The sequence below is a fragment of the Esox lucius genome, chromosome 20 (genome assembly GCF_011004845.1).
Source record: "Esox lucius isolate fEsoLuc1 chromosome 20, fEsoLuc1.pri, whole genome shotgun sequence".
NCBI classification, from domain to species: domain Eukaryota; kingdom Metazoa; phylum Chordata; class Actinopteri; order Esociformes; family Esocidae; genus Esox; species Esox lucius.
Genome location: NC_047588.1, coordinates 44,725,141 through 44,750,881, shown reverse-complemented (window position 1 = coordinate 44,750,881; position 25,741 = coordinate 44,725,141). Strand labels below are relative to the sequence as shown.

At 45.4% G+C, this 25,741-nt stretch overlaps 1 protein-coding gene across 2 annotated transcripts in view; it reads left to right on the top strand.

Annotated features, from left to right (window-relative positions):
* LOC105007748 (protein FAM126B) overlaps positions 1 to 25,741 on the top strand; it is a 47,560-nt gene that overhangs the window by 16,180 nt on the left and 5,639 nt on the right. Inside the window, exons 2-12 of one of the 2 annotated variants that reach the window (XM_029115592.2) lie at positions 2,881 to 2,960; positions 5,237 to 5,330; positions 6,470 to 6,571; positions 6,916 to 7,095; positions 13,512 to 13,592; positions 16,285 to 16,400; positions 16,507 to 16,602; positions 17,639 to 17,755; positions 18,177 to 18,264; positions 18,815 to 18,971; positions 23,964 to 24,092. In XM_029115592.2, coding sequence (XP_028971425.2) covers positions 5,271 to 5,330; positions 6,470 to 6,571; positions 6,916 to 7,095; positions 13,512 to 13,592; positions 16,285 to 16,400; positions 16,507 to 16,602; positions 17,639 to 17,755; positions 18,177 to 18,264; positions 18,815 to 18,971; positions 23,964 to 24,092 — 1,126 coding nt within the window. In that variant the 5' untranslated portion in view covers positions 2,881 to 2,960; positions 5,237 to 5,270. The remainder of the gene's footprint in view (positions 1 to 2,880; positions 2,961 to 5,236; positions 5,331 to 6,469; positions 6,572 to 6,915; positions 7,096 to 13,511; positions 13,593 to 16,284; positions 16,401 to 16,506; positions 16,603 to 17,638; positions 17,756 to 18,176; positions 18,265 to 18,814; positions 18,972 to 23,963; positions 24,093 to 25,741) is intronic. The other variant, XM_029115593.2, reaches the window with a different exon arrangement.

Here is a 25,741-nt window from a genome sequence, read left to right as displayed (position 1 = left end):
TGGCTTTGTTCAGAAGGACAGATCCCCACACTGGGCTGGCCTGTTAAAACATGGCGGTGTTCAGAAGGACAGATCCCCACACTGGGCTGGCCTGTTAAAACATGGCTGTGTTCAGAAGGACAGATCCCCACACTGGGCTGGCCTGTTAAAACATGGCTGTGTTCAGGAGGACAGATCCCCACACTGGGCTGGCCTGTTAAAACATGGCTGTGTTCAGAAGGACAGATCCCCACACTGGGCTGGCCTGTTAAAACATGGCCCTCTATTCATGGCTGTGAATAGAGGGACACGTCAAGACAGCTCTGCTCTTTTGGATATTAGCTACTGTTATTATGAGAAGGCTCTGGTTAAACTAAATACTGTCATGGTCAGGGTTAGGTTTCCTCCAGGGCTGGTCAGGTTTAGGTTCCCTCCAGGGCTGGTTAGGGTTAGGTTCCCTCCAGGGCTGGTCAGGGTTAGGTTCCCTCCAGGGCTGGTCAGGGTTAGGTTCCCTCCAGGGCTGGTCAGGGTTAGGTTCCCTCCAGGGCTGGTCAGGGTTAGGTTCCCTCCAGGGCTGGTCAGGGTTAGGTTCCCTCTAGTGCTGTAGACCTTTTTGACCGGTATTGAAACTGGTAGGGATCCAGTGTTGGGGGAGGCAGGACTTAAGGTGGGTCAGAACTAGTCTTTCAAAGCACTTCATTCTTGTGGGGGTGAGTGTGACAGGTCAGAAGTAATTCAGGCTAGACACAGACGACTGCTTCAGCACTGGCACAATGGTTGCAGTCTTGAAAAACGTTGGGACAACCGTCTGGGCCAGTGACTGGTTGAAAATGTAAAAAAAAAGAAACTAAAAGTTTTGTCCCATATAAACATGTTGTGGTTCTCTATGTTAACTTTAAGCTCTAACCATTCTCAATGTGCTCCACCTTATAATATTATTAACCTTATATAATGTGTTATTTATATAGTAACTTATTTAATCTATATTTTACCCAAAATAGATTTTTCTTTGAAAATATAAACAATACACACAACCCATCGCAGACTTTTATTTTGAAGGCAAAATACAAAAACCGAAGGTCACGTTAGTAGAGTATTGTTGCCTGCATGACGCTGATCCATTGTAGCTATGGAGACAGTTAGCTTCTGACCTTTGGTTGTCGCTCAGACGATGGCTGCCTTTAAATCAGTGTGACAGCCACTTACTGACTGTTCAGCTCAGACGTGTGCATGCACAGACACAACTGATTACTGACTGTTCAGAGCAGACGTGTGCATGCACAGACACAACTGGTTACTGACTGTTCAGAGCAGACGTGTGCATGCACAGACACAGCCGGTTACTGACTGTTCAGCTCAGACGTGTGCATGCATAGACAGCTGGTTACTGACTGTTCAGCTCAGACGTGTGCATGCACAGACACAGCCGGTTACTGACTGTTCAGAGCAGACGTGTGCATGCATAGACAGCTGGTTACTGACTGTTCAGAGCAGACGTGTGCATGCATAGACAGCTGGTTACTGACTGTTCAGCTCAGACGTGTGCATGCACAGACACAGCCGGTTACTGACTGTTCAGAGCAGACGTGTGCATGCATAGACAGCTGGTTACTGACTGTTCTGCTTCATTGAATCTATTCATACTATGCTCTTTCATTTATATGGACCACCGTCCAGTTATATCACAACAGGTTGACCACCGTCCAGTTAGACCAGAGCAGGTTGACCACCGTCCAGTTATACCACAACAGGTTGACCACCGTCCAGTTAGACCAGAGCAGGTTGACCACCGTCCAGTTAGACCAGAGCAGGTTGACCACCGTCCAGTTATACCACAACAGGTTGACCACCGTCCAGTTAGACCAGAACAGGTTGACCACCGTCCAGTTAGACCAGAGCAGGTTGACCACCGTCCAGTTAGACCAGAGCAGGTTGACCACCGTCCAGTTAGACCAGAGCAGGTTGACCACCGTCCAGTTATACCACAACAGGTTGACCACCGTCCAGTTATACCACAACAGGTTGACCACCGTCCAGTTAGACCAGAGCAGGTTGACCACCGTCCAGTTATACCACAACAGGTTGACCACCGTCCAGTTAGACCGGAGCAGGTTGACCACCGTCCAGTTAGACCGGAGCAGGTTGACCACCGTCCAGTTAGACCAGAGCAGGTTGACCACCGTCCAGTTAGACCAGAGCAGGTTGACCACCGTCCAGTTAGACCAGAGCAGGTTGACCACCGTCCAGTTAGACCAGAGCAGGTTGACCACCGTCCAGTTATATCACAACAGGTTGACCACCGTCCAGTTATACCACAACAGGTTGACCACCGTCCAGTTAGACCAGAGCAGGTTGACCACCGTCCAGTTAGACCAGAGCAGGTTGACCACCGTCCAGTTAGACCAGAGCAGGTTGACCACCGTCCAGTTAGACCAGAGCAGGTTGACCACCGTCCAGTTATATCACAACAGGTTGACCACCGTCCAGTTATATCACAACAGGTTGACCACCGTCCAGTTATACCACAACAGGTTGACCACCGTCCAGTTAGACCAGAGCAGGTTGACCACCGTCCAGTTATACCACAACAGGTTGACCACCGTCCAGTTAGACCAGAGCAGGTTGACCACCGTCCAGTTAGACCGGAGCAGGTTGACCACCGTCCAGTTAGACCGGAGCAGGTTGACCACCGTCCAGTTAGACCGGAGCAGGTTGACCACCGTCCAGTTAGACCAGAGCAGGTTGACCACCGTCCAGTTAGACCGGAGCATGTTGACCACCGTCCAGTTAGACCGGAGCAGGTTGACCACCGTCCAGTTAGACCGCATCAGGTTGACCACCGTCCAGGTGACTATATAACCTCTTCATTCCTTCATAACTGACTGGTTTGTCGTTGTCTAGGTGACTGAGCGAGCAACAGATGAGTGACATCACGGACGCCCTGCTTCACTTGGTGGAGATCTGAATTCCGGGAGAGCGAGGTAAGGACAAATGTCAGGTTAAAGGTCAGAGGTCAAAGACCAACCTGGTAGCCAACCTGTTTTTTTTTTCATTGCTCCGCTCAGTAGACAAAAGAAAAACCCTTAGTGACTCAGTCATGTGGTCAGCTTTGTATTTTAATGGCAGGCTCCAAAGCTAACTTGTTTCTCAGTGGCCCTACCTGGCCAATTGGTCTGAAATATACTGGCCCGGGCAGATTTTTACTGGCTTTAAGACAATCCAAAAGAAAAACACAATACAGTTGTACTGAATAGAAGTTTTGTATGTGATGTGAGACATGAGAGCTGATACAAGCAATTGCTGTTTACATAAATATGAAGCAACATTCATCATTCCTTTTTAATAATTAGTTATAAAATATTGCAATTTTTTCATGAAGATGTCTGCATTTGATAAAATAATTCATTTAATATATTTATGGTAACATAAATATGGCACAATACAGTCCTTGGACTAGTTGGTTGACTGGCTTCTTGTGTGTCACTGCTAGCAAGTGCGTAAGCGGGCGTAGTTAACATGAAACTTAGTGTTGACAAAAATGTGTCTGTATGGTTTCTCAATCCGTATTCACGGACATATGAATGGTTTCTCTGTCCATAGATGTGTGGTTGTCTGGTGTTGTTTTTAAATAAAAATAAACTAATAAATCAACTTGCGCGAGTCATTCAATTGAAGAGGGCAGTGAAGGATAACTACGAGCCTGAACGAAAGCAAAAGAAATGACCTGTTTCAACTTGGGATGCACTGTGTCGCTCCTAGCCAGGAACGTTTTAGGGTCCGGGCTGGGAGCGGACAACAAAGGCTGCGCTAATAGCAAACAGCACCTGGTCTGCATGACAGCCAAGCGGGTGGCTGACAATCTGTCTTCAGGGCCCTTGACCATACTGGTCAGGAATTGAAATGCAGATGCCCATTGGGTGATTGTACGACTTAAAACAACCGCATACCTAGTAACTAAGACGGGCCAGCCATTCACCTTGTTCCCCCGTGGATGAATGAGGTAGAGTTTGGTTTAAAATCCAACGTTTTGTTGATTTATCTTTTAATACATTTTATTAAAAATTAATTACTTAATTTATTAGATATGTGATGAAAGAAATATAAAAATGTATGTTTTAAATATCCAGAATGCATTTCAAAAAGATAACAAGTAACAAAAGTAAAAAAAATTGGGGGGGCCAGTAAGTTTCCAGCCCACTGGCCATGTTAACATTGAGCCCTGTACTGTCTTTGTTTTCTGGCTTGATGTTAGGTCTTACTGGCCCTAGGCCAGCGGGCCATCGTTATTGTTGAGCCCTGTACTGTCTTTGTTTTCTGGCTTGATGTTAGGTCTTACTGGCCCCGGGCCAGCGGGTCATCGTTATTGTTGAGCCCTGTACTGTCTTTGTTTTCTGGCTTGATGTTAGGTCTTACTGGCCCCGGGCCAGCGGGCCATCGTTATTGTTGAGCCCTGTACTGTCTTTGTTTTCTGGCTTGATGTTAGGTCTTACTGGCCCCGGGCCAGCGGGTCATCGTTATTGTTGAGCCCTGTACTGTCTTTGTTTTCTGGCTTGATGTTAGGTCTTACTGGCCCCGGGCCAGCGGGTCATCGTTATTGTTGAGCCCTGTACTGTCTTTGTTTTCTGGCTTGATGTTAGGTCTTACTGGCCCCGGGCCAGCGGGTCATCGTTATTGTTGAACCCTAAAAATGGGCCAAGTCAGTGGTCCCTACAGGGTTTGTTAAATCAGCTGCCGGTCTGCTGGCTGACAGTACTATGGTGAATGCATTTCAAAATATGGTCCAGTTTGATAAGACTACTGTTGTCATAGTAACATATCTTAGAGAGCTCTTGCTGCTGTCTGGTTAACTGTCAGGAAGACAAGGAGAGTGGAAGAGGAGTAATGACAAGAAGCAGTCCTTTAATGGTATAGTTTCACTACTCTGTCAGCATACTTTCTGGGTTCCACCACAACCAGATCTTCCTTTTTTGGAGGAGGCGGGAGGTGGAAAGTTCTTGTGAAGCAACTTCTGCAACTGGAAAGTGAAGGAATAGAAACTACATGATAACTTTCCCACATAGACCCACCGCCCTCCAATACGCAGCTTTGTATCATTACAGAATATTTTAACCTCAATAGCCTTAACTATGACCAAATGTAATCCTAATTCTAAAAAACCCAAAAATGTTTTTGCCACTACTTGCCAAAACATCCTCACTTTTTTCCTGTGCTAGGATGTTCAGTCTAACACAGACACACTCCACCTGTGTTCTCACAGGTCCCCACCCAGGTATTGAACAGGTGTGAGAAAGATGCTTGGCACTGGCTCAGAGCCCAGAGGAGTGGTGGAGGAATGGCTGTCAGAATTCAAGGTGGGTCACAGCCCTGTCATGGGGAAGGGGCTCTAGACCTAGCGTCAGGACTGAGGGGGGGGCTCTAGCCTAGCGTCAGGACTGAGGGGGGGGGGTCTAGCCTAGCGTCAGGACTGAGGGGGGGGGGGGGTCTAGACCTAGCGTCAGGACTGAGGGGGGGGGGGTCTAGCCTAGCGTCAGGACTGGGGGGGGGTCTAGCCTAGCGTCAGGACTGAGGGGGGGGGGGGTCTAGCCTAGCGTCAGGACTGAGGGGGGGGGTCTAGCCTAGCGTCAGGACTGAGGGGGGGGGGGTCTAGACCTAGCGTCAGGACTGAGGGGGGGGGTCTAGCCTAGCGTCAGGACTGAGGGGGGGGGGGGGGGTCTAGCCTAGCGTCAGGACTGGGGGGGGGGGGGGGGGGGGGTCTGTAGTCTAGTGTCAGGACTGGGGGAGGGGGGTCTGTAGTCTAGCGTCATGCCTGAGGGAGGGGGGTCTGTAGTCTAGCGTCAGGACTGGGGGAGGGGGGTCTGTAGTCTAGCGTCAGGGGTGGGGGGGTCTGTAGTCTAGCGTCAGGGGTGGGGGAGTCTGTAGTCTAGTGTCAGGACTGAGGGAGGGGGGTCTGTAGTCTAGCGTCAGGGGTGGGGGGGGGTCTGTAGTCTAGCGTCAGGGGTGGGGGGGTCTGTAGTCTAGTGTCAGGACTGGGGGGGGGGGGTCTGTTGTCTAGCGTCAGGGGTGGGGGGGTCTGTAGTCTAGCGTCAGGGGTGGGGGGGTCTGTAGTCTAGCGTCAGGCCTGAGGGAGGGGGGTCTGTAGTCTAGCGTCAGGGGTGGGGGGGTCTGTAGTCTAGCGTCAGGCCTGAGGGAGGGGGGTCTGTAGTCTAGTGTCAGGCCTGAGGGAGGGGGGTCTGTAGTCTAGCGTCAGGGGTGGGGGGGTCTGTAGTCTAGCGTCAGGGGTGGGGGGTCTGTAGTCTAGCGTCAGGGGTGGGGGGGTCTGTAGTCTAGCGTCAGGCCTGAGGGAGGGGGGTCTGTAGTCTAGTGTCAGGAAATATGGAGGCCTGTGGATTGTAATCTGTTTGCCTTGGTGTTTTGTTCCCAACAGATGTTCCATCTCTGTCACTGTGATTGTTTGGGACGTCTCTACTGACTTTCTGTCCTTTCTCTCCAGACCCTACCAGAAACCCACATCTCCACCTACGCTGGCAGTCTCCATCTGAAGAAGTGTCTGGTGCCGGCTCTCTACAGAGTCATCCAGGACAGCAGCAGCGAGGTGAGACAGTGACTGTTGATGACACTTGCAAGGCAACATGGGGATTTTCCTGTTCAAACTACTTCCTACTGTTCAATCCAACATCTAATGTACATTCTGAGAGACTGTGCGATCTGGTATATGTAGAAATTTTTTAAGTGCTGAACTTTTGTAATCGTGGAATTAGAATGGTTCTGTAGTTGGTCAGTTTGAATACATTATGCAGTTATCAGCTGGGACCTGGTTTCGTGTGGGTAGGGGCATACAAGACAGTGAGGGACAACTCGTCAGCAAACCTTAAGATACTGTTATAAAGCATGCAGTAAATGTACACCCACCCTTAATGTCTGTCTGTCTCCCTGTAGCTCCTGGAGCCAGTGTGTCACCAGTTGTTTGAGTTGTACCGGAGCTCTGAGGACCGCTTGAGACGTTTCACATTGCAGTTTCTCCCTGAGCTGGTCTGGGTGTACCTCCGCATCACAGCCAGCAGAGACCGCCAGAGCAACGGCTGCATAGAGGCCCTGCTGCTAGGCATATACAACCTGGTGGGTACCTACCTAACTATCTGGGTTGAGGGGGTACTGGTGGGTACCTACCTAACTATCTGGGTTGAGGGGGTACTGGTGGGTACCTACCTAACTATCTGGGTTGAGGGGGTACTGGTGGGTATCTACCTAACTATCTGGGTTGAGGGGGTACTGGTGGGTATCTACCTAACTATCTGGGTTGAGGGGGTACTGGTGGGTATCTACCTAACTATCTGGGTAAAGGGGGTACTGGTGGGTACCTACCTAACTATCTGGGTTGAGGGGGTACTGGTGGGTATCTACCTAACTATCTGGGTAAAGGGGGTACTGGTGGGTACCTACCTAACTATCTGGGTTGAGGGGGTACTGGTGGGTACCTACCTAACTATCTGGGTTGAGGGGGTACTGGTGGGTATCTACCTAACTATCTGGGTTGAGGGGGTACTGGTGGGTACCTACCTAACTATCTGGGTTGAGGGGGTACTGGTGGGTACCTACCTAACTATCTGGGTTGAGGGGGTACTGGTGGGTATCTACCTAACTATCTGGGTAAAGGGGGTACTGGTGGGTACCTACCTAACTATCTGGGTAAAGGGGGTACTGGTGGGTACCTACCTAACTATCTGGGTTGAGGGGGGTACTGGTGGGTACCTACCTAACTATCTGGGTTGAGGGGGTACTGGTGGGTATCTACCTAACTATCTGGGTAAAGGGGGTACTGGTGGGTACCTACCTAACTATCTGGGTAGAGGGGGTACTGGTGGTATCTTCAACCCTGTGTCCACAAAAGTTGGGACGCTGCTTAAAATGCAAATAGAAACAGAACACAATGTGCAACTAATTTATCCCTATATTTAATTGAAAATAGTACAAAGACAACATCATATGTTGAAACTGAGAAATGTTATTGTTTTTGGAAAAGTACATCCCTGCAACACATTTGAAGTTTGGACAGGGGCATGTTGACCACTGTGTTGCGTCACCTCTTCTTTTAACAGTACTCTGCAAGTGTTTGGGAACTGGAGACTAATTGCTGTAGTTTTGAAAGTGACATTTCTTTCCCCATTCTTCCTTGGTATTGGATTTCAGTCATTCAACAGTTCGGGATCTTCTTTCTCGTATTTTTGTTGCACCAAATGTTTGCAATGGTTGACATCTTAAATGCGCTTTGGCACAGAGAAGACAGTGGCATTTCTGGATGTTGTTTGAATCTGATTTCTTCTTTGCATGGTACACTTGTAACTTACATTTGTGGATGCAGCTTAGTACTGTGTTCATAGACAGTGGTGTTCCTGAACCCATGCAGTGATGTACTGTGTTCATAGACAGTGGTGTTCCTGAGCCCATGCAGTGATGTACTGTCTTCATATACAATGGTGTTCCTGAGCCCATGCAGTGATGTACTGTGTTCATAGACAATGGTGTTCCTGAGCCCATGCAGTGATGTACTGTGTTCATAGACAATGGTGTTCCTGAACCCATGCAGTGATGTACTGTGTTCATAGACAGTGGTGTTCCTGAGCCCATGCAGTGATGTACTGTGTTCATAGACAGTGGTGTTCCTGAACCCATGCAGTGATGTAATGTGTTCATAGACAATGGTGTTCCTGAACCCATGCAGTGATGTACTGTGTTCATAGACAATGGTGTTCCTGAACCCATGCAGTGATGTACTGTGTTCATAGACAGTGGTGTTCCTGAACCCATGCAGTGATGTACTGTCTTCATATACAGTGGTGTTCCTGAGCCCATGCAGTGATGTCCACTACAGAATCTAATTTTATCTGTATAGGTTTTCGGCCTCGTCCCTGACGTATGAGATTCCGTAGATGACGTACCTCTGCACTTTTACATTGTTGCTGGCATCAGGTTCAAAGTGGGCATACATATAATACACACAGTATCTCACGAAAGTGAGTACACCCCTCACATTTTTGCTAATATTTCATTATATCTGTTCATGTGACAACACTGAGGAAATGACACTTTGCTACAATGTAAAGTAGTGAGTGTACAGCTTGTATAACAGTGTACATTTGCTGTCCCCTCAAAATAACACAACACACAACCATTAACGTCTAAACCGCTGGCAACAAAAGTTAGTGAAAGTGTCAATTTTGCCCAAAGTGATAATATTTTATGTGGCCATCATTATTTTCCAGCACTGCCTTAACCCTCTTGGGCATGGAGTTCACCAGAGCTTCACAGGTTGCCACTGGAGTCCTCTTCCTCTCCTCCATGACGACATCACGGAGCTGGTGGATGTTAGAGACCTTGAGCTCTTCCACCTTCCGTTTAAAAATCATACAATGTCATTTTCTGGATTTTTGTTTTAGATTCCGTCTCTCACGCTTTACATATGATAAAAATTACAGACTTCTACATGCTTTGTAAGTAGGAAAACCTGCAAAATCAGCAGTATATCAAATACTTGTTCTCCCCACTGTATATGGGGTACTGGTTGGGTATCTATGTACCTATATGGGGTACTGGTTGGGTATCTATGTACCTATATGGGGTACTGGTTGGGTATCTATGTACCTATATGGGGTACTGGTTGGGTATCTATGTACCTATATGGGGTACTGGTTGGGTATCTATGTACCTATATGGGGTACTGGTTGGGTATCTATGTACCTATATGGGGTACTGGTTGGGTATCTACGTACCTATATGGGGTACTGGTTGGGTATCTACGTACCTATATGGGGTACTGGTTGGGTATCTATGTACCTATATGGGGTACTGGTTGGGTATCTATGTACCTATATGGGGTACTGGTTGGGTATCTACGTACCTATATGGGGTACTGGTGGATGTTTACCCATGCAGGTGTTCGATTCGTGCCTCTGACAGCACAAAGTTTGCATTCAGATTTGTTCAGGATGGGCTAAAAGTTAAAATAGTAAGCCTAAAATAAAACTGTTATAGGTTATATTGCTACTATTTCTGGTGGATTTTTGAAGTACGCATCCATGCTTGATTTTGATACCAACCCAAGGTCAGGTAGACCAAGAAAGATTTCAGCCAAAACTGCCAGAAGAATTGTTCAGGATACAAAGAAAAACCCACAGGTAGTCTCAGGAGAAATACAGGCTGCTCTGGAAAAAGACTGTGTGCTTGTGAGCTGCACGGTCCAGTTACCAGAAAGAAGCCTTTAGTGTGACAATGCCACAAAAAGCCTGGTTACAATATGCCTGACTACACCTTGACATGTCTCACAGGCTTGTGGCACACTGTAATTTGGAGTGACGAGACCAAAATAGAGCTTTATGGTCACATCCATAAGCGCTATGTTTGGAGAGGGGTCAACAAGGCCTATAGTGAACAGAATACCCTCCCCCCTGTGAAGCATGGTAGTGGCTCAGTTATGTTTTGGGGGTGTGTGAGTTCTAAAGTCTCGGGGTTTTCCTGTGAAAATTGATGGCAAGATGAATGCAGCATGTTATCAGAAAATACTGACAGGCAATTTGCATTCTTCTGTGCATGGGACGTCCAAGAGTGCATGGGACGCTCTTGGACTTTCCAGGACGACAATGACACTAAGCACAAGGCCAAGTTGACCCTCCAGTGGTTACAGCAAGAAAAGGTGAAGGTTCTGGAGTGGCCATCACAGTCTACTGACCTTAATATCATCGAGCCACTCTGGGGAGATTTCAAGACAACCAAAGACTTTGCATGACCTGGAGGCATTTTGCCGTGACGAATGGGCAGCTATACCACCTGCAAGAAATTGGGGCCTCATAGACAACTATTACAAAAGACTGCACACTGTCATTGATGCTAAAGGGGAAAATACACAGAATTAAGAACTAAGGGTATGCAGACTTTGGAACAGGGGCCAGTTCATTGTATTCTTTGTTGCCATGTTTTGTTTTATGATTGTGCCATTCATTATTACCTACAGTTGAATGTGAATCCCATAAGAAATAAATGTTTTGCCTGCTCACTCATGTTTTTTTTTTTTTTTTACTAATGGTACATACTGTATATTACCTACTCTCCAAGGGTATGCAAACTTCTGAGCACCACTGTAGGTCACACCATATTAGGCTCTTTAAGTGGCTATTAAGCTATTCATTTGCTGGACAACGACATGATACTAATGTAAAACCTGGTGTTTTTCTCCCTGGTATAGACAGGAAAGTCATTTGAAGGCCCTGTATTAATGCTTAAGATATAGAACCCATCTCTATTGCATAGGAGATGTCAGGTCATGTCTGAATGAAAGACCTCCTGGCGTGTACTGATAAGATAAATGGAAGGGATTTCTCCCTCTCTCTCTTTCCTCTCTCTCTTTCCTCTCTCTCTTTCCTCTCTCTCTTTCCTCTCTCTTTCTCCTCTCTCTCTTTCCTCTCTCTCTTTCCGCTCTCTCTTTCCGCTCTCTCTTTCCTCTCTCTCTTTCCTCTCTCTCTTCCCTCTCTCTCTTCCCTCTCTCTCTTGTCCCTCCACATCTAGGACACAGCTCGGCTGTGTGTTGTGTAGTTCATAATTCACGTGCCTGTATGGGTCCTCTCCCCTGGCTTTAGGCTCATCAGTTACACTGCCTGGATGGCTCTCTACAGACAGCACATATACTGAGAGAACCTGGCTCTGAACAGACAGCACATATACTGAGAGAACCGGGCTCTGAACAGAGAGCACATATACTGAGAGAACCGGGCTCTGAACAGACAGCACATATACTGAGAGAACCGGGCTCTGAACAGAGAGCACATATACTGAGAGAACCGGGCTCTGAACAGACAGCACATATACAGAGAGAACCGGGCTCTGAACAGACCGCACATATACAGAGAGAACCGGGCTCTGAACAGACAGCACATATACAGAGAGAACCGGGCTCTGAACAGACAGCACATATACTGAGAGAACCGGGCTCTGAACAGACAGCACATATACTGAGAGAACCGGGCTCTGAACAGACAGCACATATACTGAGAGAACCGGGCTCTGAACAGACAGCACATATACAGAGAGAACCGGGCTCTGAACAGACAGCACATATACAGAGAGATCCGGGCTCTGAACAGACCGCACATATACAGAGAGAACCGGGCTCTGAACAGACAGCACATATACTGAGAGAACCTGACTCTGAACAGACAGCACATATACAGAGAGAACCGGGCTCTGAACAGACAGCACATATACTGAGAGAACCTGACTCTGAACAGACAGCACATATACAGAGAGAACCGGGCTCTGAACAGACAGCACATATACAGAGAGAACCGGGCTCTGAACAGACAGCACATATACAGAGAGAACCGGGCTCTGTACAGACAACCTGGCAGGCATGTAAAGGGCATAGTTAGTATAGTCAAGTGGCATAGTTAGCTGTGAAGGACTTTGTAGCACTGATGTTCAGTTAGCTTGGTTAGCAGTATCACAGTGCATTGAAGGACATTCAGTTAGCATGGTTAGTAGTATCGCAGGTCATTGACCTTCAGTTAGCATGGTTAGCAGTCTCACAGTGCTTTGACCTTCAGTTAGCATGGTTTGCAGTCTCACAGTGCTTTGACCTTCAGTTAGCATGGTTTGCAGTATCACAGTGCATTGAAGGACATTCAGTTAGCATGGTTAACAGTATCACAGTGCTTTGACCTTCAGTTAGCATGGTTTGCAGTCTCACAGTGCTTTGACCTTCAGTTAGCATGGTTTGCAGTATCACAGTGCATTGAAGGACATTCAGTTAGCATGGTTAACAGTATCACAGTGCTTTGACCTTCAGTTATCATGGTTAGCAGTATCACAGTGCATTGAAGGACATTCAGTTAGCATGGTTAGAAGTATCGCAGGTCTTTGAAGGACATTCAGTTAGCATGGCCAGTCATTGTTTCCTAACCCTTGCCAGTTTCCCTTGTGGGAATTTCAATTGAAATGGAATGCAGTTTGCAGCGTCGTGAACCAGTTCATGATGCTGTCACCTTGAAGGGGCGAGTAAACAACATTCTTCTACAGGTTTGATACAACCTTCTATCCGATACAAACTGTGGTTAAGTTTGTTGCCGGAGGCCTAGAAGTGTTAGAGAAAGTTAGAACTGTTACTTTGTCTCCTCCCTTGCAAAACATAGCCAAGTAAACTTGTTCCTGTTTTGTGAAAATACTGGATATTGGAATAAGTGACCAAACTATAAGCTTGCTAGTCATCTATGGGTCACTGTAGCCCCAAAATGGAACGGTGACAATCAACTGGTAATAATTGACACTGACCAAGTCATCCCCTTATTTTGTTGGTTCCTTTCATAATAAGTGGCCTGAAGGTGATTTGTTAAGGGATGAAAATATTAATATACTTTCTATTTGTTGTTATTGCATGATATCAGGCAGTTTATTGCAGTAGGGATGTCTGGCAATATCGCACAGTTCATGTGCCGTGTAAGATTAACCACCTTAACAGAAAACTCTCCATCTTGTCTGTGGTTTTGCAGGAGATTGTGGATAAAGATGGAAACAGCAAGCTGCTGTCATTCACCATCCCCTCCTTGTCCAAGCCCTCGATGTACCACGAGGTAAGACTGTCCAATGTCCAAAAAGTCTCCCTTGTTTCTACATTGTCTTGTCCGACAGAATAACAACAAATTAATCTAATTTATAAAATTTTATAAATTAATTAGCATTTTAATGAGTGAAATATGTTTTTGACCCCTCTGCAAAACATGACTTAGTACTTGGTGGCAAAACCCTTGTTGGCAATCACAGAGATGAGATGTTTCTTGTAGTTGGCCACCAGGTTTGCACACATCTCAGGAGGGATTTTGTCCCACTCCTCTTTGCAGATCTTTTCCAAGTCATTAAAGTTTCGAGGCTGATGTTTGGCAACTCAAACCTTTAGCTTCCTCCAGAGATTTTCTATGGGATTATGGTCTGGAGACTGGCTAGGCCACTCCAGGACCTTAATGTGCTTCTTCTTGAGCCATTCCTTTGTTGCCTTGGCCATGTGTTTTGGGTCACTGTCATGCTGGAATACCCATCCACGACCCATTTTCAATGCCCTGGCTGAGGGAAGGAGGTTCTCACCCAAGATTTGACAGTACATGGCCCCGTCCATCGTCCCTTTGATGCGGTGAAGTTGTCCTGTCTCCTTAGCAGAAAAACACCCCCAAGGCATAATGGGTCATAGGCAGCATTCCTACTCCTCCAAACAAGGCGAGCTGAGTTGATGCCAAAGAGCTTGATTTTGGTCTCATCTGACCACAACACTTTCACCCAGTTCTCCTCTGAATCATTCAGATGTTCATTGGCAAATTTCAGACAGGCCTGTACATGTGCTTTCTTGAGCAGGGGGACCTTGTGGGCGCTGCTGGATTTCAGTCTTTCACGGCGTAGTGTGTTACCAATTGTTTTCTTGGTGACTATGGTCCCCGCTGCCGTGAGATCATTGACAAGATCCTCCTGTGTAGTTCTGGGCTGATTCCTCACCGTTGTCATGATCACTGTAACTCCACGAGGTGAGATCTTGCATGGAGCCCCAGACTGAGGGAGATTGACAGTTCTTTCGTGTTTCTTCCATTTGTGAATAATCGCACCAACCGTTGTCACCTTCTCACCAAGCTGCTTGGCGATGGTCTTGTAGCCCATTCCAGCCTTGTGTAGGTCTACAATCTTGTCCCTGACATCCTTGGACAGGTCTTTAGTCTTGGCCATGGTGGAGATTTTGGAATCTGATTGGTTGCTTCTGTGGGCAGGTGTCTTTTATACAGGTAACAAGGTGAGATTAGGAGCACTCCCTTTAAGAGTGCATAAAAGTAAATAAAAGACACCTGTGATACAATTCTTTCTGATTGAGAGGGGATCAAATACTTATTTCAGTCATTAAAATGCAAATCTATTTATAACATTTTTGACATGCGTTTTTCTGGATTTTTATTCTGTCTCTCACTGTTCAAATGAACCTACCATTAACCTTATAGACTGATCATTTCTTTGTCAGTGGACAAACGTGCAAAATCAGCAGAGGAACAAATATTTATTTCCCTCACTGTAGCTCACAGTTAGATGCTAACTGCATTTTGTTATACTGTTCTCATACTGTTTAATGACAGTAACATTTTATCTAATCTAGAAAGGGCATATTGAGGCATTTTAGACACCTTTACTAATCTAACCTGTTATGTGGCGTTTGCTAGCCTGGTTTATTCATAGTCCACCTACAGGGACACTGGGCAGAAGGGCCTGATCGGAGAATCAATGGTCTGGATATCCAGGAGCTGTTTGGCTGGGACACACCATTTTATTATATTTGGTATAATACAATTCAGGTAGAATGGAAGTGTGTGTGTCGCGTACTTACAGTGCAGTCCGAACAGCCATTCCTATCCCGTTCTGAGATGGCGTGGTGTGGTTTATACTAGAGTGTGTCTTCAGTCCTGTGGTTGATTATACTAGAATAGGTGTCTCCAGGCCTGTGGTTGTTTATACTAGAACAGGTGTCTTCAGGCCTGTGGTTGTGTATAATATTGGGTGTGTCTCCAGGCCTGTGGTGGTTTATACTAGAATAGGTGTCTTCAGGCCTGTGGTTGTTTATACTAGAACAGGTGTCTTCAGGCCTGTGGTTGTTTATACTAGAATAGGTGTCTTCAGGCCTGTGGTTGTTTATACTAGAATAGGTGTCTTCAGGCCTGTGGTTGTTTATACTAGAACAGGTGTCTTCAGGCCTGTGGTTGTTTATACTAGAACAGGTGTCTTCAGGCCTGTGGTTGTGTATAATATTGGGTGTGTCTTCAGGCCTGTGGTGGTTTATAATATTGGGTGTGTCTTCAGGCCTGTGGTGGTTTATAATATTGGGTGTGTCTTCAGGCCTGTGGTTGTTTATAATATTGGGTGTGTCTTCAGGCCTGTGGTGGTTTATAATATTGGGTGTGTCTTCAGGCCTGTGGTTGTTTATAATATTGGGTGTGTCTTCAGGCCTGTGGTGGTTTATAATATTGGGTGTGTCTTCAGGCCTGTGGTTGTTTATAATATTGGGTGTGTCTTCAGGCCTGTGGTGGTTTATAATATTGGGTGTGTCTTCAGGCCTGTGGTTGTTTATAATAGTGGGTGTGGTTGTTTATAATAGTGGGTGTGGTTGTTTATAATAGTGGGTGTGGTTGTTTATAATAGTGGGTGTTGTTGTTTATAATAGTGGGTGTGTCTTTAGGCCTGTGGTTATTTATAATAGTGGGTGTGTTTGTTTATAACAGTGTGAATATGTCCTCTCTGCAGCCCTCCAGTCTCGGCTCGATGGGTCTAACAGAGGGAGCTTTAAGCCATCATGACCTTATCAGGGTGGTCTACAGTGGACTGCACCCTCAGAGAGAGACCTTCACTGCCCAGAACAGGTAAACCGTGACCCCTGGCCCCTCCCCCTGACCTTTCTCCTTGACCAGCCCATTGGCCCTGCCCCCTAGTGATCGATGTGACAGTGTTGCTCTGTTGTTGTTGCAGGTTTGAGGTTCTGTGTTTCCTCATGCTGTGCTACAACTCTGCTGTGGTCTACATGCCTCTGTCCTCCTACCAAGCCGTCTGCCGGATGAGTTCACGGTGAGCACTCTCCCTCGGTCTCTCAGACCCTGTCTGCCTGGCTGTTATTTGTATTCATATGTCATATATAGTAGAATATGCTCTTATACAGAGTGACACAGTGCATTAATCTGATTATAGCTTGTTGGGGTGACCACCTAACCCATTAATAGTCCAAATATACTGAGTCCTGCCAAACTCCACACTGCAGCAAGACAGCTCCCGTTATTCAACTCCACTGCAGCCAGACAGCTCCCGTTATTCAACTCCACACTGCGGCCAGACAGCTCCCGTTATTCAACTCCACACTGCGGCCAGACAGCTCCCGTTATTCAACTCCACACTGCGGCCAGACAGCTCCCGTTATTCAACTCCACACTGCGGCCAGACAGCTCCCGTTATTCAACTCCACACTGCGGCCAGACAGCTCCCGTTATTCAACTCCACACTGCGGCCAGACAGCTCCCGTTATTCAACTCCACACTGCGGCCAGACAGCTCCCGTTATTCAACTCCACACTGCGGCCAGACAGCTCCCGTTATTCAACTCCACACTGCGGCCAGACAGCTCCCGTTATTCAACTCCACACTGCGGCCAGACAGCTCCCGTTATTCAACTCCACACTGCGGCCAGACAGCTCCCGTTATTTTATGCTTTTTGGACAGACAACAGGGAAAGATAGACAGGTATTACTGAAAGATCAGTCAGACACATTGACTCATGCTGTAGCAGTACATGTTTACTGGAAGCAGCAACATAGAACGCAGGATCACCCTAGCACACAGGGAAATGACTTCCCTCCTGTCTCGCTCTCTCCAGGTTGTTTGTAGTTTCTGACCTCCTGTCTCTCTCTCCAGGTTGTTTGTGGTTTCTGACCTCCTGTCTCTCTCTCTCCAGGTTGTTTGTGGTTTCTGACCTCCTGTCTCTCTCTCTCCAGGTTGTTTGTGGTTTCTGCCCTCCTGTCTTTCTCTCTCCAGGTTGTTTGTGGTTTCTAACCTCCTGTCTCTCTCTCTCCAGGTTGTTTGTGGTTTCTAACCTCCTGTCTCTCTCTCTCCAGGTTGTGTGTTTGTGGTTTTCCACGGCAGCAACAGAAGTTGTGGAGAGAGCCGTGTAACAGAGTGGTTCTTGAACCAGAGTTCATGGTCCAGATGTTAACTGCTGTCTACCATGCCATGTAAGTACCTCATAGTTTCATCCATTTTCTCACACAAACCTCACTGTGTTGCTCCGGACTTCCACAGTTCAGTAATGCAGATTCTCCATTACCAGGCAGAAAACCGGTAATAGCATAGTACTCCCAGGATCATTGGTTCCTGTCTGCTTGTATGGAGTTAGAACGTAACTAGGGACATGTTGAGGTCAGATAAACAATGCCTTGTTGGAAACACTGAAGGACGCTGTGAACACCAAGGTTACAGAAAAACACTGTTTCAAAACAGTTAAACTGCTCTGTAATGGGCTGGATATCATTCTGAGGATCCCTTTACCTTTGTACCAATGAGTGTGTGTCATTACAAGACTCACCTAGTTGTTGAGCTCTGAATTGAACGTCCTCATGGTGACAATCAGGCTAGCTGTTGTGTTGTGTTCTGCAGATACAATGGAGAGTGGGAGATGGGGAAGGAAGCTCTGGAAGACATCCTCTACAGAGCCCAGCTGGAGCTCTATTCTCAGCCTCTACTGGTAAAGCCTTAACCCATGTCTCTAGAGAATGCCTTGAATGGTAGCACCTTTACCCAAGTCTTTAGACACATCCTGTACTGGTAAAGCCTTAACCCAAGTCTCTAGACACATCCTCTACTGGTAAAGCCTTAACCCATGTCTCTAGACACAGCCTCTACTGGTAAAGCCTTAACCCATGTCTCTAGACACAGCCTCTACTGGTAAAGCCTTAACCCATGTCTCTAGACACAGCCTCTACTGGTAAAGCCTTAACCCATGTCTCTAGACACAGCCTCTACTGGTAAAGCCTTAACCCATGTCTCTAGACACAGCCTCTACTGGTAAAGCCTTAACCCATGTCTCTAGACACAGCCTCTACTGGTAAAGGCTTAACCCATGTCTCTAGACACAGCCTCCACTGGTAAAGCCTTAACCCATGTCTCTAGACACAGCCTCTACTGGTAAAGCCTTAACCCATGTCTCTAGACACAGTTGACTGTATCGAATGTCACTTTTGATAAAATCGTCAGCTAAGTGGAATGTTTATTTTTGACCTCTGTGACCCCGCCAGCTGGGTAACGCTATGATGAGTTCCCTGCCAGATAGCGCGCCCGACGAGACCCTGGGACGGAAGGTGCTCCAGGTAGAGGTCACCCCAACTGTCAGCCGCATCTCTCGCTCCGCCATCACCGCCGCGTCCATCAGACGACACCGCTGGAAAAGAGAGGGTAAGAGAACGAAACAACCGTACTGAACCTCCAAGGACATTTGGGACCATTTAAATATATCATTTCTTTTTTGTATGTTTTCCAAACCTGAACCCTAACCTCAAAATCCTGACCCTAAACAATCTTAACCTGAAGGCTCCCCCCCCCCTTTTTTTCTCAACTAACTCACCTGATTTGCTGTTGGATGCAATATTTGTGAGGACTTCTGTGTAGTAATACACATTTTACTCCAGTAGAAGTACTGCTACTTTAATTATGTTTTACTCCAGTAGAAGTACTGCTACTTTAATTATGTTTTACTCCAGTAAAAGTACTGCTACTTTAATACACATTTTACTCCAGTAGAAGTACTGCTACTTTAATTATGTTTTACTCCAGTAGAAGTACTGCTACTTGAATTATGTTTTACTCCAGTAGAAGTACTGCTACTTTAATACACATTTACTCCAGTAATATTACTGCTACTTTAATAACATTTTACTCCAGTAGAAGTACTGCTACTTTAATTATGTTTTACTCCAGTAGAAGTACTGCTACTTTAATTATGTTTTACTCCAGTAAAAGTACTGCTACTTTAATACACATTTTACTCCAGTAGAAGTACTGCTACTTTAATTATGTTTTACTCCAGTAGAAGTACTGCTACTTGAATTATGTTTTACTCCAGTAGAAGTACTGCTACTTTAATACACATTTACTCCAGTAATATTACTGCTACTTTAATAACATTTTACTCCAGTAGAAGTACTGCTACTTTAATTATGTTTTACTACAGTAGAAGTACTGCTACTTTAATACACATTTTACTCCAGTAATATTACTGCTACTTTAATAACATTTTACTCCAGTAGAAGTACTGCTACTTTAATTATGTTTTACTCCAGTAGAAGTACTGCTACTTTAATTATGTTTTACTCCAGTAAAAGTACTGCTACTTTAATACACATTTTACTCCAGTAGAAGTACTGCTACTTTAATTATGTTTTACTCCAGTAGAAGTACTGCTACTTGAATTATGTTTTACTCCAGTAGAAGTACTGCTACTTTAATACACATTTACTCCAGTAATATTACTGCTACTTTAATAACATTTTACTCCAGTAGAAGTACTGCTACTTTAATTATGTTTTACTCCAGTAGAAGTACTGCTACTTTAATTATGTTTTACTCCAGTAAAAGTACTGCTACTTTAATACACATTTTACTCCAGTAGAAGTACTGCTACTTTAATTATGTTTTACTCCAGTAGAAGTACTGCTACTTGAATTATGTTTTACTCCAGTAGAAGTACTGCTACTTTAATACACATTTACTCCAGTAATATTACTGCTACTTTAATAACATTTTACTCCAGTAGAAGTACTGCTACTTTAATTATGTTTTACTACAGTAGAAGTACTGCTACTTTAATACACATTTTACTCCAGTAATATTACTGCTACTTTAATAACATTTTACTCCAGTAGAAGTACTGCTACTTTAATTATGTTTTACTCCAGTAGAAGTACTGCTACTTTAATTATGTTTTACTCCAGTAAAAGTACTGCTACTTTAATACACATTTTACTCCAGTAGAAGTACTGCTACTTGAATTATGTTTTACTCCAGTAGAAGTACTGCTACTTGAATTATGTTTTACTCCAGTAGAAGTACTGCTACTTTAATACACATTTACTCCAGTAATATTACTGCTACTTTAATAACATTTTACTCCAGTAGAAGTACTGCTACTTTAATTATGTTTTACTCCAGTAGAAGTACTGCTACTTGAATTATGTTTTACTCCAGTAGAAGTACTGCTACTTTAATACACATTTACTCCAGTAATATTACTGCTACTTTAATAACATTTTACTCCAGTAGAAGTACTGCTACTTTAATTATGTTTTACTACAGTAGAAGTACTGCTACTTTAATACACATTTTACTCCAGTTATATTACTGCTTCTTTAATAACATTTTACTCCAGTAGAAGTACTGTTACTTTAATGATGTTTTACTCCAGTAGATTTACTGTTATTTTAATGTTTTACTCCTGTAGTAGTACTATTACTTCTTTTTAGTCCAGTAGATGTACTGATATCTTAATCTCTGTCAAATTGTAATTTCATCTCTCTTTAATCTAATTCTTCAGCTAGAATTCACCTTTTTTTCTTTGACTGTTTTGTCTGTTCTATTAGTGATTGTTTTGTCTTTTTATTAATACTTTTTTTGTCTGTTCTAGGGACGACTGTTTTGTCTATTCTATTGATGCAATGTAAAAAAGTTATTTAACAATATTTTTTGATATTTTTGTTTGAAAAAAGTGTAACAAATCTGCCAATTGAACAAGACAAATTACTTGAATTCAAGGCATATTTTCTAAAACAAAGCGGTTTTATCAACAATGCTGTGTAAAAGGTGAAGAAAAACAATGCAATGATGTGCAAATCATCAAATCATTTAAACCCTATATTCTATAAAAAGTTATATAAAATGTTGAAACTGAGAAATGTTATTGTTTCTTGGACAATTCATGCTCGCTTTGGATTTGTTGCCAGCAACACATTTAAAAAAAGTGACCAAGACACCAGCAGAGTGGCTGCTGAAATGGTCAGGTATTGTCTTGATCTGCAACACAATCAGGGGGACTTTGGACAGGGACAGCAACAGGTCTTTCAAGCCTGGTACTCCGGAGGTCAGGGCCAAGACCTCATGTCCTCCTAAGTTTAAACAGGGCAGGAGACAGGGAACATTTAGAAAGTGCATTCCTTAGATCTACAAGGATTTGAAGGGGAACGGTCCCTACTCCCCAGGCACAATGATATAGTAGCAAAAGACCTTGGGGAATATTACACAACTAATTAGGTCAATTGGCAACAGGTCAGTAACATGATTGGGTATTAAAAGCTCATTCCAAGGAGGATGGGGAGGGCTTCACCACTGTGAAATATGTTTTTGACATGTGTTGCTGGTATCAAATTAATAATGGGCGTGTGTTTTTAAAAACAATTTCATTTCTCAGTTTCAACATTTGACATGTTGTCTTTGTACTATTTTCAGTTATATATAGGGTTAAATGATTTTCACATCAATGCATTCTGTTTTTATTTGCATTTTACGCTGCGTCCTAAATCTTTTGGAAACTGGGTTGTAATACGACTTTAGCTTGTCAAGAACAATTTACCTTATGGTTAGGTTTTTAACCTGAAAACAAGATAATTATTCTTGATAAGACACTTTTGCATTGTGCCTGTTTTGTCTGTTCTGTGGATGCCTGTTAAAATCCTTGCTACAGATGACAGTTTTGTCTGTTCTGTGGATGCCTGTTAAATCCTTGCTACAGATGACAGTTTTGTCTGTTCTGTGGATGCCTGTTAAATCCTTGGTACAGATGACAGTTTCGTCTGTGATACGGATGACAATCTAACCAGAGCTAGAGAAACTGTTCTATCAGTGTAGCTTCCAAATGATGGACATGTTATTTATTATTTTTAGTATTATTATGTAGCCTCCAGGTTATTAAGCAAGCGTTTATTATTAATAAGATGTAGCCTCCAGGTTATTAAGGAGCGTGGCGATGTAGCCTCCAGGTTATTAAGGAGCGTGGCGATGTAGCCTCCAGGTTATTAAGGAGCGTGGCGATGTAGCCTCCAGGTTATTAAGGAGCGTGGCGATGTAGCCTCCAGGTTATTAAGGAGCGTGGCAATGTAGACTCCAGGTTATTAAGGAGCGTGGCGATGTAGACTCCAGGTTATTAAGGAGCGTGGCGATGTAGCCTCCAGGTTATTAAGGAGCGTGGCGATGTAGCCTCCAGGTTATTAAGGAGCGTGGCGATGTAGACTCCAGGTTATTAAGGAGCGTGGCGATGTAGCCTCCAGGTTATTAAGGAGCGTGGAGATGTAGCCTCCAGGTTATTAAGGAGCGTGGCGATGTAGCCTCCAGGTTATTAAGGAGCGTGGCGATGTAGCCTCCAGGTTATTAAGGAGCGTGGCGATGTAGACTCCAGGTTATTATGGAGCGTGGCGATGTAGACTCCAGGTTATTAAGGAGCGTGGCGATGTAGCCTCCAGGTTATTAAGGAGCGTGGCGATGTAGCCTCCAGGTTATTAAGGAGCGTGGCGATGTAGACTCCAGGTTATTAAGGAGCGTGGCGATGTAGCCTCCAGGTTATTAAGGAGCGTGGCGATGTAGCCTCCAGGTTATTAAGGAGCGTGGCGATGTAGCCTCCAGGTTATTAAGGAGCGTGGTGATGTAGCCTCCAGGTTATTAAGGAGCGTGGCGATGTAGCCTCCAGGTTATTAAGGAGCGTGGCGATGTAGACTCCAGGTTATTATGGAGCGTGGCGATGTAGACTCCAGGTTATTAAGGAGCGTGGCGATGTAGCCTCCAGGTTATTAAGGAGCGTGGCGATGTAGCCTCCAGGTTATTAAGGAGCGTGGCGATGTAGACTCCAGGTTATTAAGGAGCGTGGCGATGTAGCCTCCAGGTTATTAAGGAGCGTGGCGATGTAGCCTCCAGGTTATTAAGGAGCGTGGCGATGTAGCCTCCAGGTTATTAAGGAGCGTGGTGATGTAGCCTCCAGGTTATTAAGGAGCGTGGCGATGTAGCCTCCAGGTTATTAAGGAGCGTGGCGATGTAGACTCCAGGTTATTAAGGAGCGTGGCGATGTAGCCTCCAGGTTATTAAGGAGCGTGGCGATGTAGCCTCCAGGTTATTAAGGAGCGTGGCGATGTAGCCTCCAGGTTATTAAGGAGCGTGGCGATGTAGACTCCAGGTTATTAAGGAGCGTGGCGATGTAGACTCCAGGTTATTAAGGAGCGTGGCGATGTAGACTCCAGGTTATTAAGGAGCGTGGCGATGTAGACTCCAGGTTATTAAGGAGCGTGGCGATGTAGACTCCAGGTTATTAAGGAGCGTGGCGATGTAGCCTGCAGGTTATTAAGGAGCGTGGCGATGTAGACTCCAGGTTATCATGTTTCGTCCTGTGTTGCTGTCGTTTTTACACCCCAGATTGTTTTGACTCAAACGAAGCAGACCTCCACATCACCGTCACACCTAGCCACACCTCATGGGATCCCGCAACCAGTGGAGAGCAAGGCGGGAGGGGCTACAGAAGCATACCCCCTGTGGCATTGGAGGGTAGGCAGGAAGGGGAGGAGACAGAGCAGTGAGAGTTACCTCCCCAGAGTTCACTAACTCCTCCAGCCCATCTTCACACACTCACACTGTCAGGCACCGGTTTAACCGTACTGCTTCTCCATTTGTCCGGTGGAGGGAAGAGCTCTATTTCTGGGTTGAAGGACATGTGGGCGGGGCCTTTGCATGGATCTCCATCTCGTCATGACCTATATTACCCTTTAACCTCTGACCCTTGCTAAGACTCTATACTTCCTGTTTAGCGCGCCGCCCATCGCCCCTGCTGAGCATGGTTACCCATTCGCCTGTTAATGGGAGGGTTTAAAGTCACTTCTGGTACTTGGCTGTGGTTCTCATCTCAAATGACTGAAGTCATATTTTTAGGTTGATAAAGGCATATAGCATGCTTTTACTAGTTGATGTAGGATGGTTTCCCTGACACTGGTGGGTCCATCATGTCTGGAACAGTCATACAAGAACAGCCTGTTGAGGCAGGAAGCCGCAGGGCTGGTTAAAGAGCTTCGTTGACCCCTAACGTGGTCTGTGGTTTAGTCTTCTATAATAGCTGACTTTAACCTCTGCCTTTTTCAGTTGGTTATTCCAAGATGTAAGGACTGCCTTGCCATATACTGTTATGGTATACAGAGTAAGTCAAGGTTCTGGTCTAAAAGACCTCCACATCCTCGTCTAGAGGCCCTTCACATCCTGATCCTAAAGGTCTGTTTAGCCTTTGGATTAGATTCTCAGGTCATTTTCTCTACAGCCACCTCTGTCATTTGGAAATAGAGACATTCTGTCAATGTGTGAATACAGTACATATGAAGGTTTGACTTGACTCATGACTGGGCTTGGCTTCCTGCTGTTTCCTTATTTCCAGGCCCTCTGTCATCCAGAGTAGAGGTTTCAGACAGGCCCTCTCATCCAGAGTAGAGGTTTCAGACAGGTCCTCTGTCATCCAGAGTAGAGGTTTCAGACAGGCCCTCTGTCATCCAGAGTAGAGGTTTCAGACAGGCCCTCTGTCATCCAGAGTAGAGGTTTCAGACAGGCCCTCTGTCATCCAGAGTAGAGGTTTCAGACAGGCCCTCTGTCATCCAGAGTAGAGGTTTCAGACAGGCCCTCTGTCATCCAGAGTAGAGGTTTCAGACAGGCCCTCTGTCATCCAGAGTAGAGGTTTCAGACAGGCCCTCTCATCCAGAGTAGAGGTTTCAGGCAGGCCCTCTGTCATCCAGAGTAGAGGTTTCAGGCAGGCCCTCTGTCATCCAGAGTAGAGGTTTCAGACAGGCCCTCTGTCATCCAGAGTAGACGTTTCAGACAGGCCCTCTGTCATCCAGAGTAGAGGTTTCAGACAGGTCCACTATAGAAGCGGAGAGTGTAGGTGTACAGCAGATGAGCATGTTTTTTTGTCGTGTGCATGTCTTCCTTGCTCCTCTTCCTCTTTTAATCCATCTGCCTGCGGTTCCTCCCTCTCTCCCTGCAGAGGCCCAGTCAATCTGCCTGCTGTAATCTGAACCGGCCAGCTTAACACTGCATGATGGCAAACTGACTGTTAAACCTGTTTTCAATGCTATGACATAAAAACAATAAACCTCTTTTGTTTCTCCTAACTATTTCAATTTTTCCCTTTTAGCCTTCGAACAAAGGACCTGTGGATT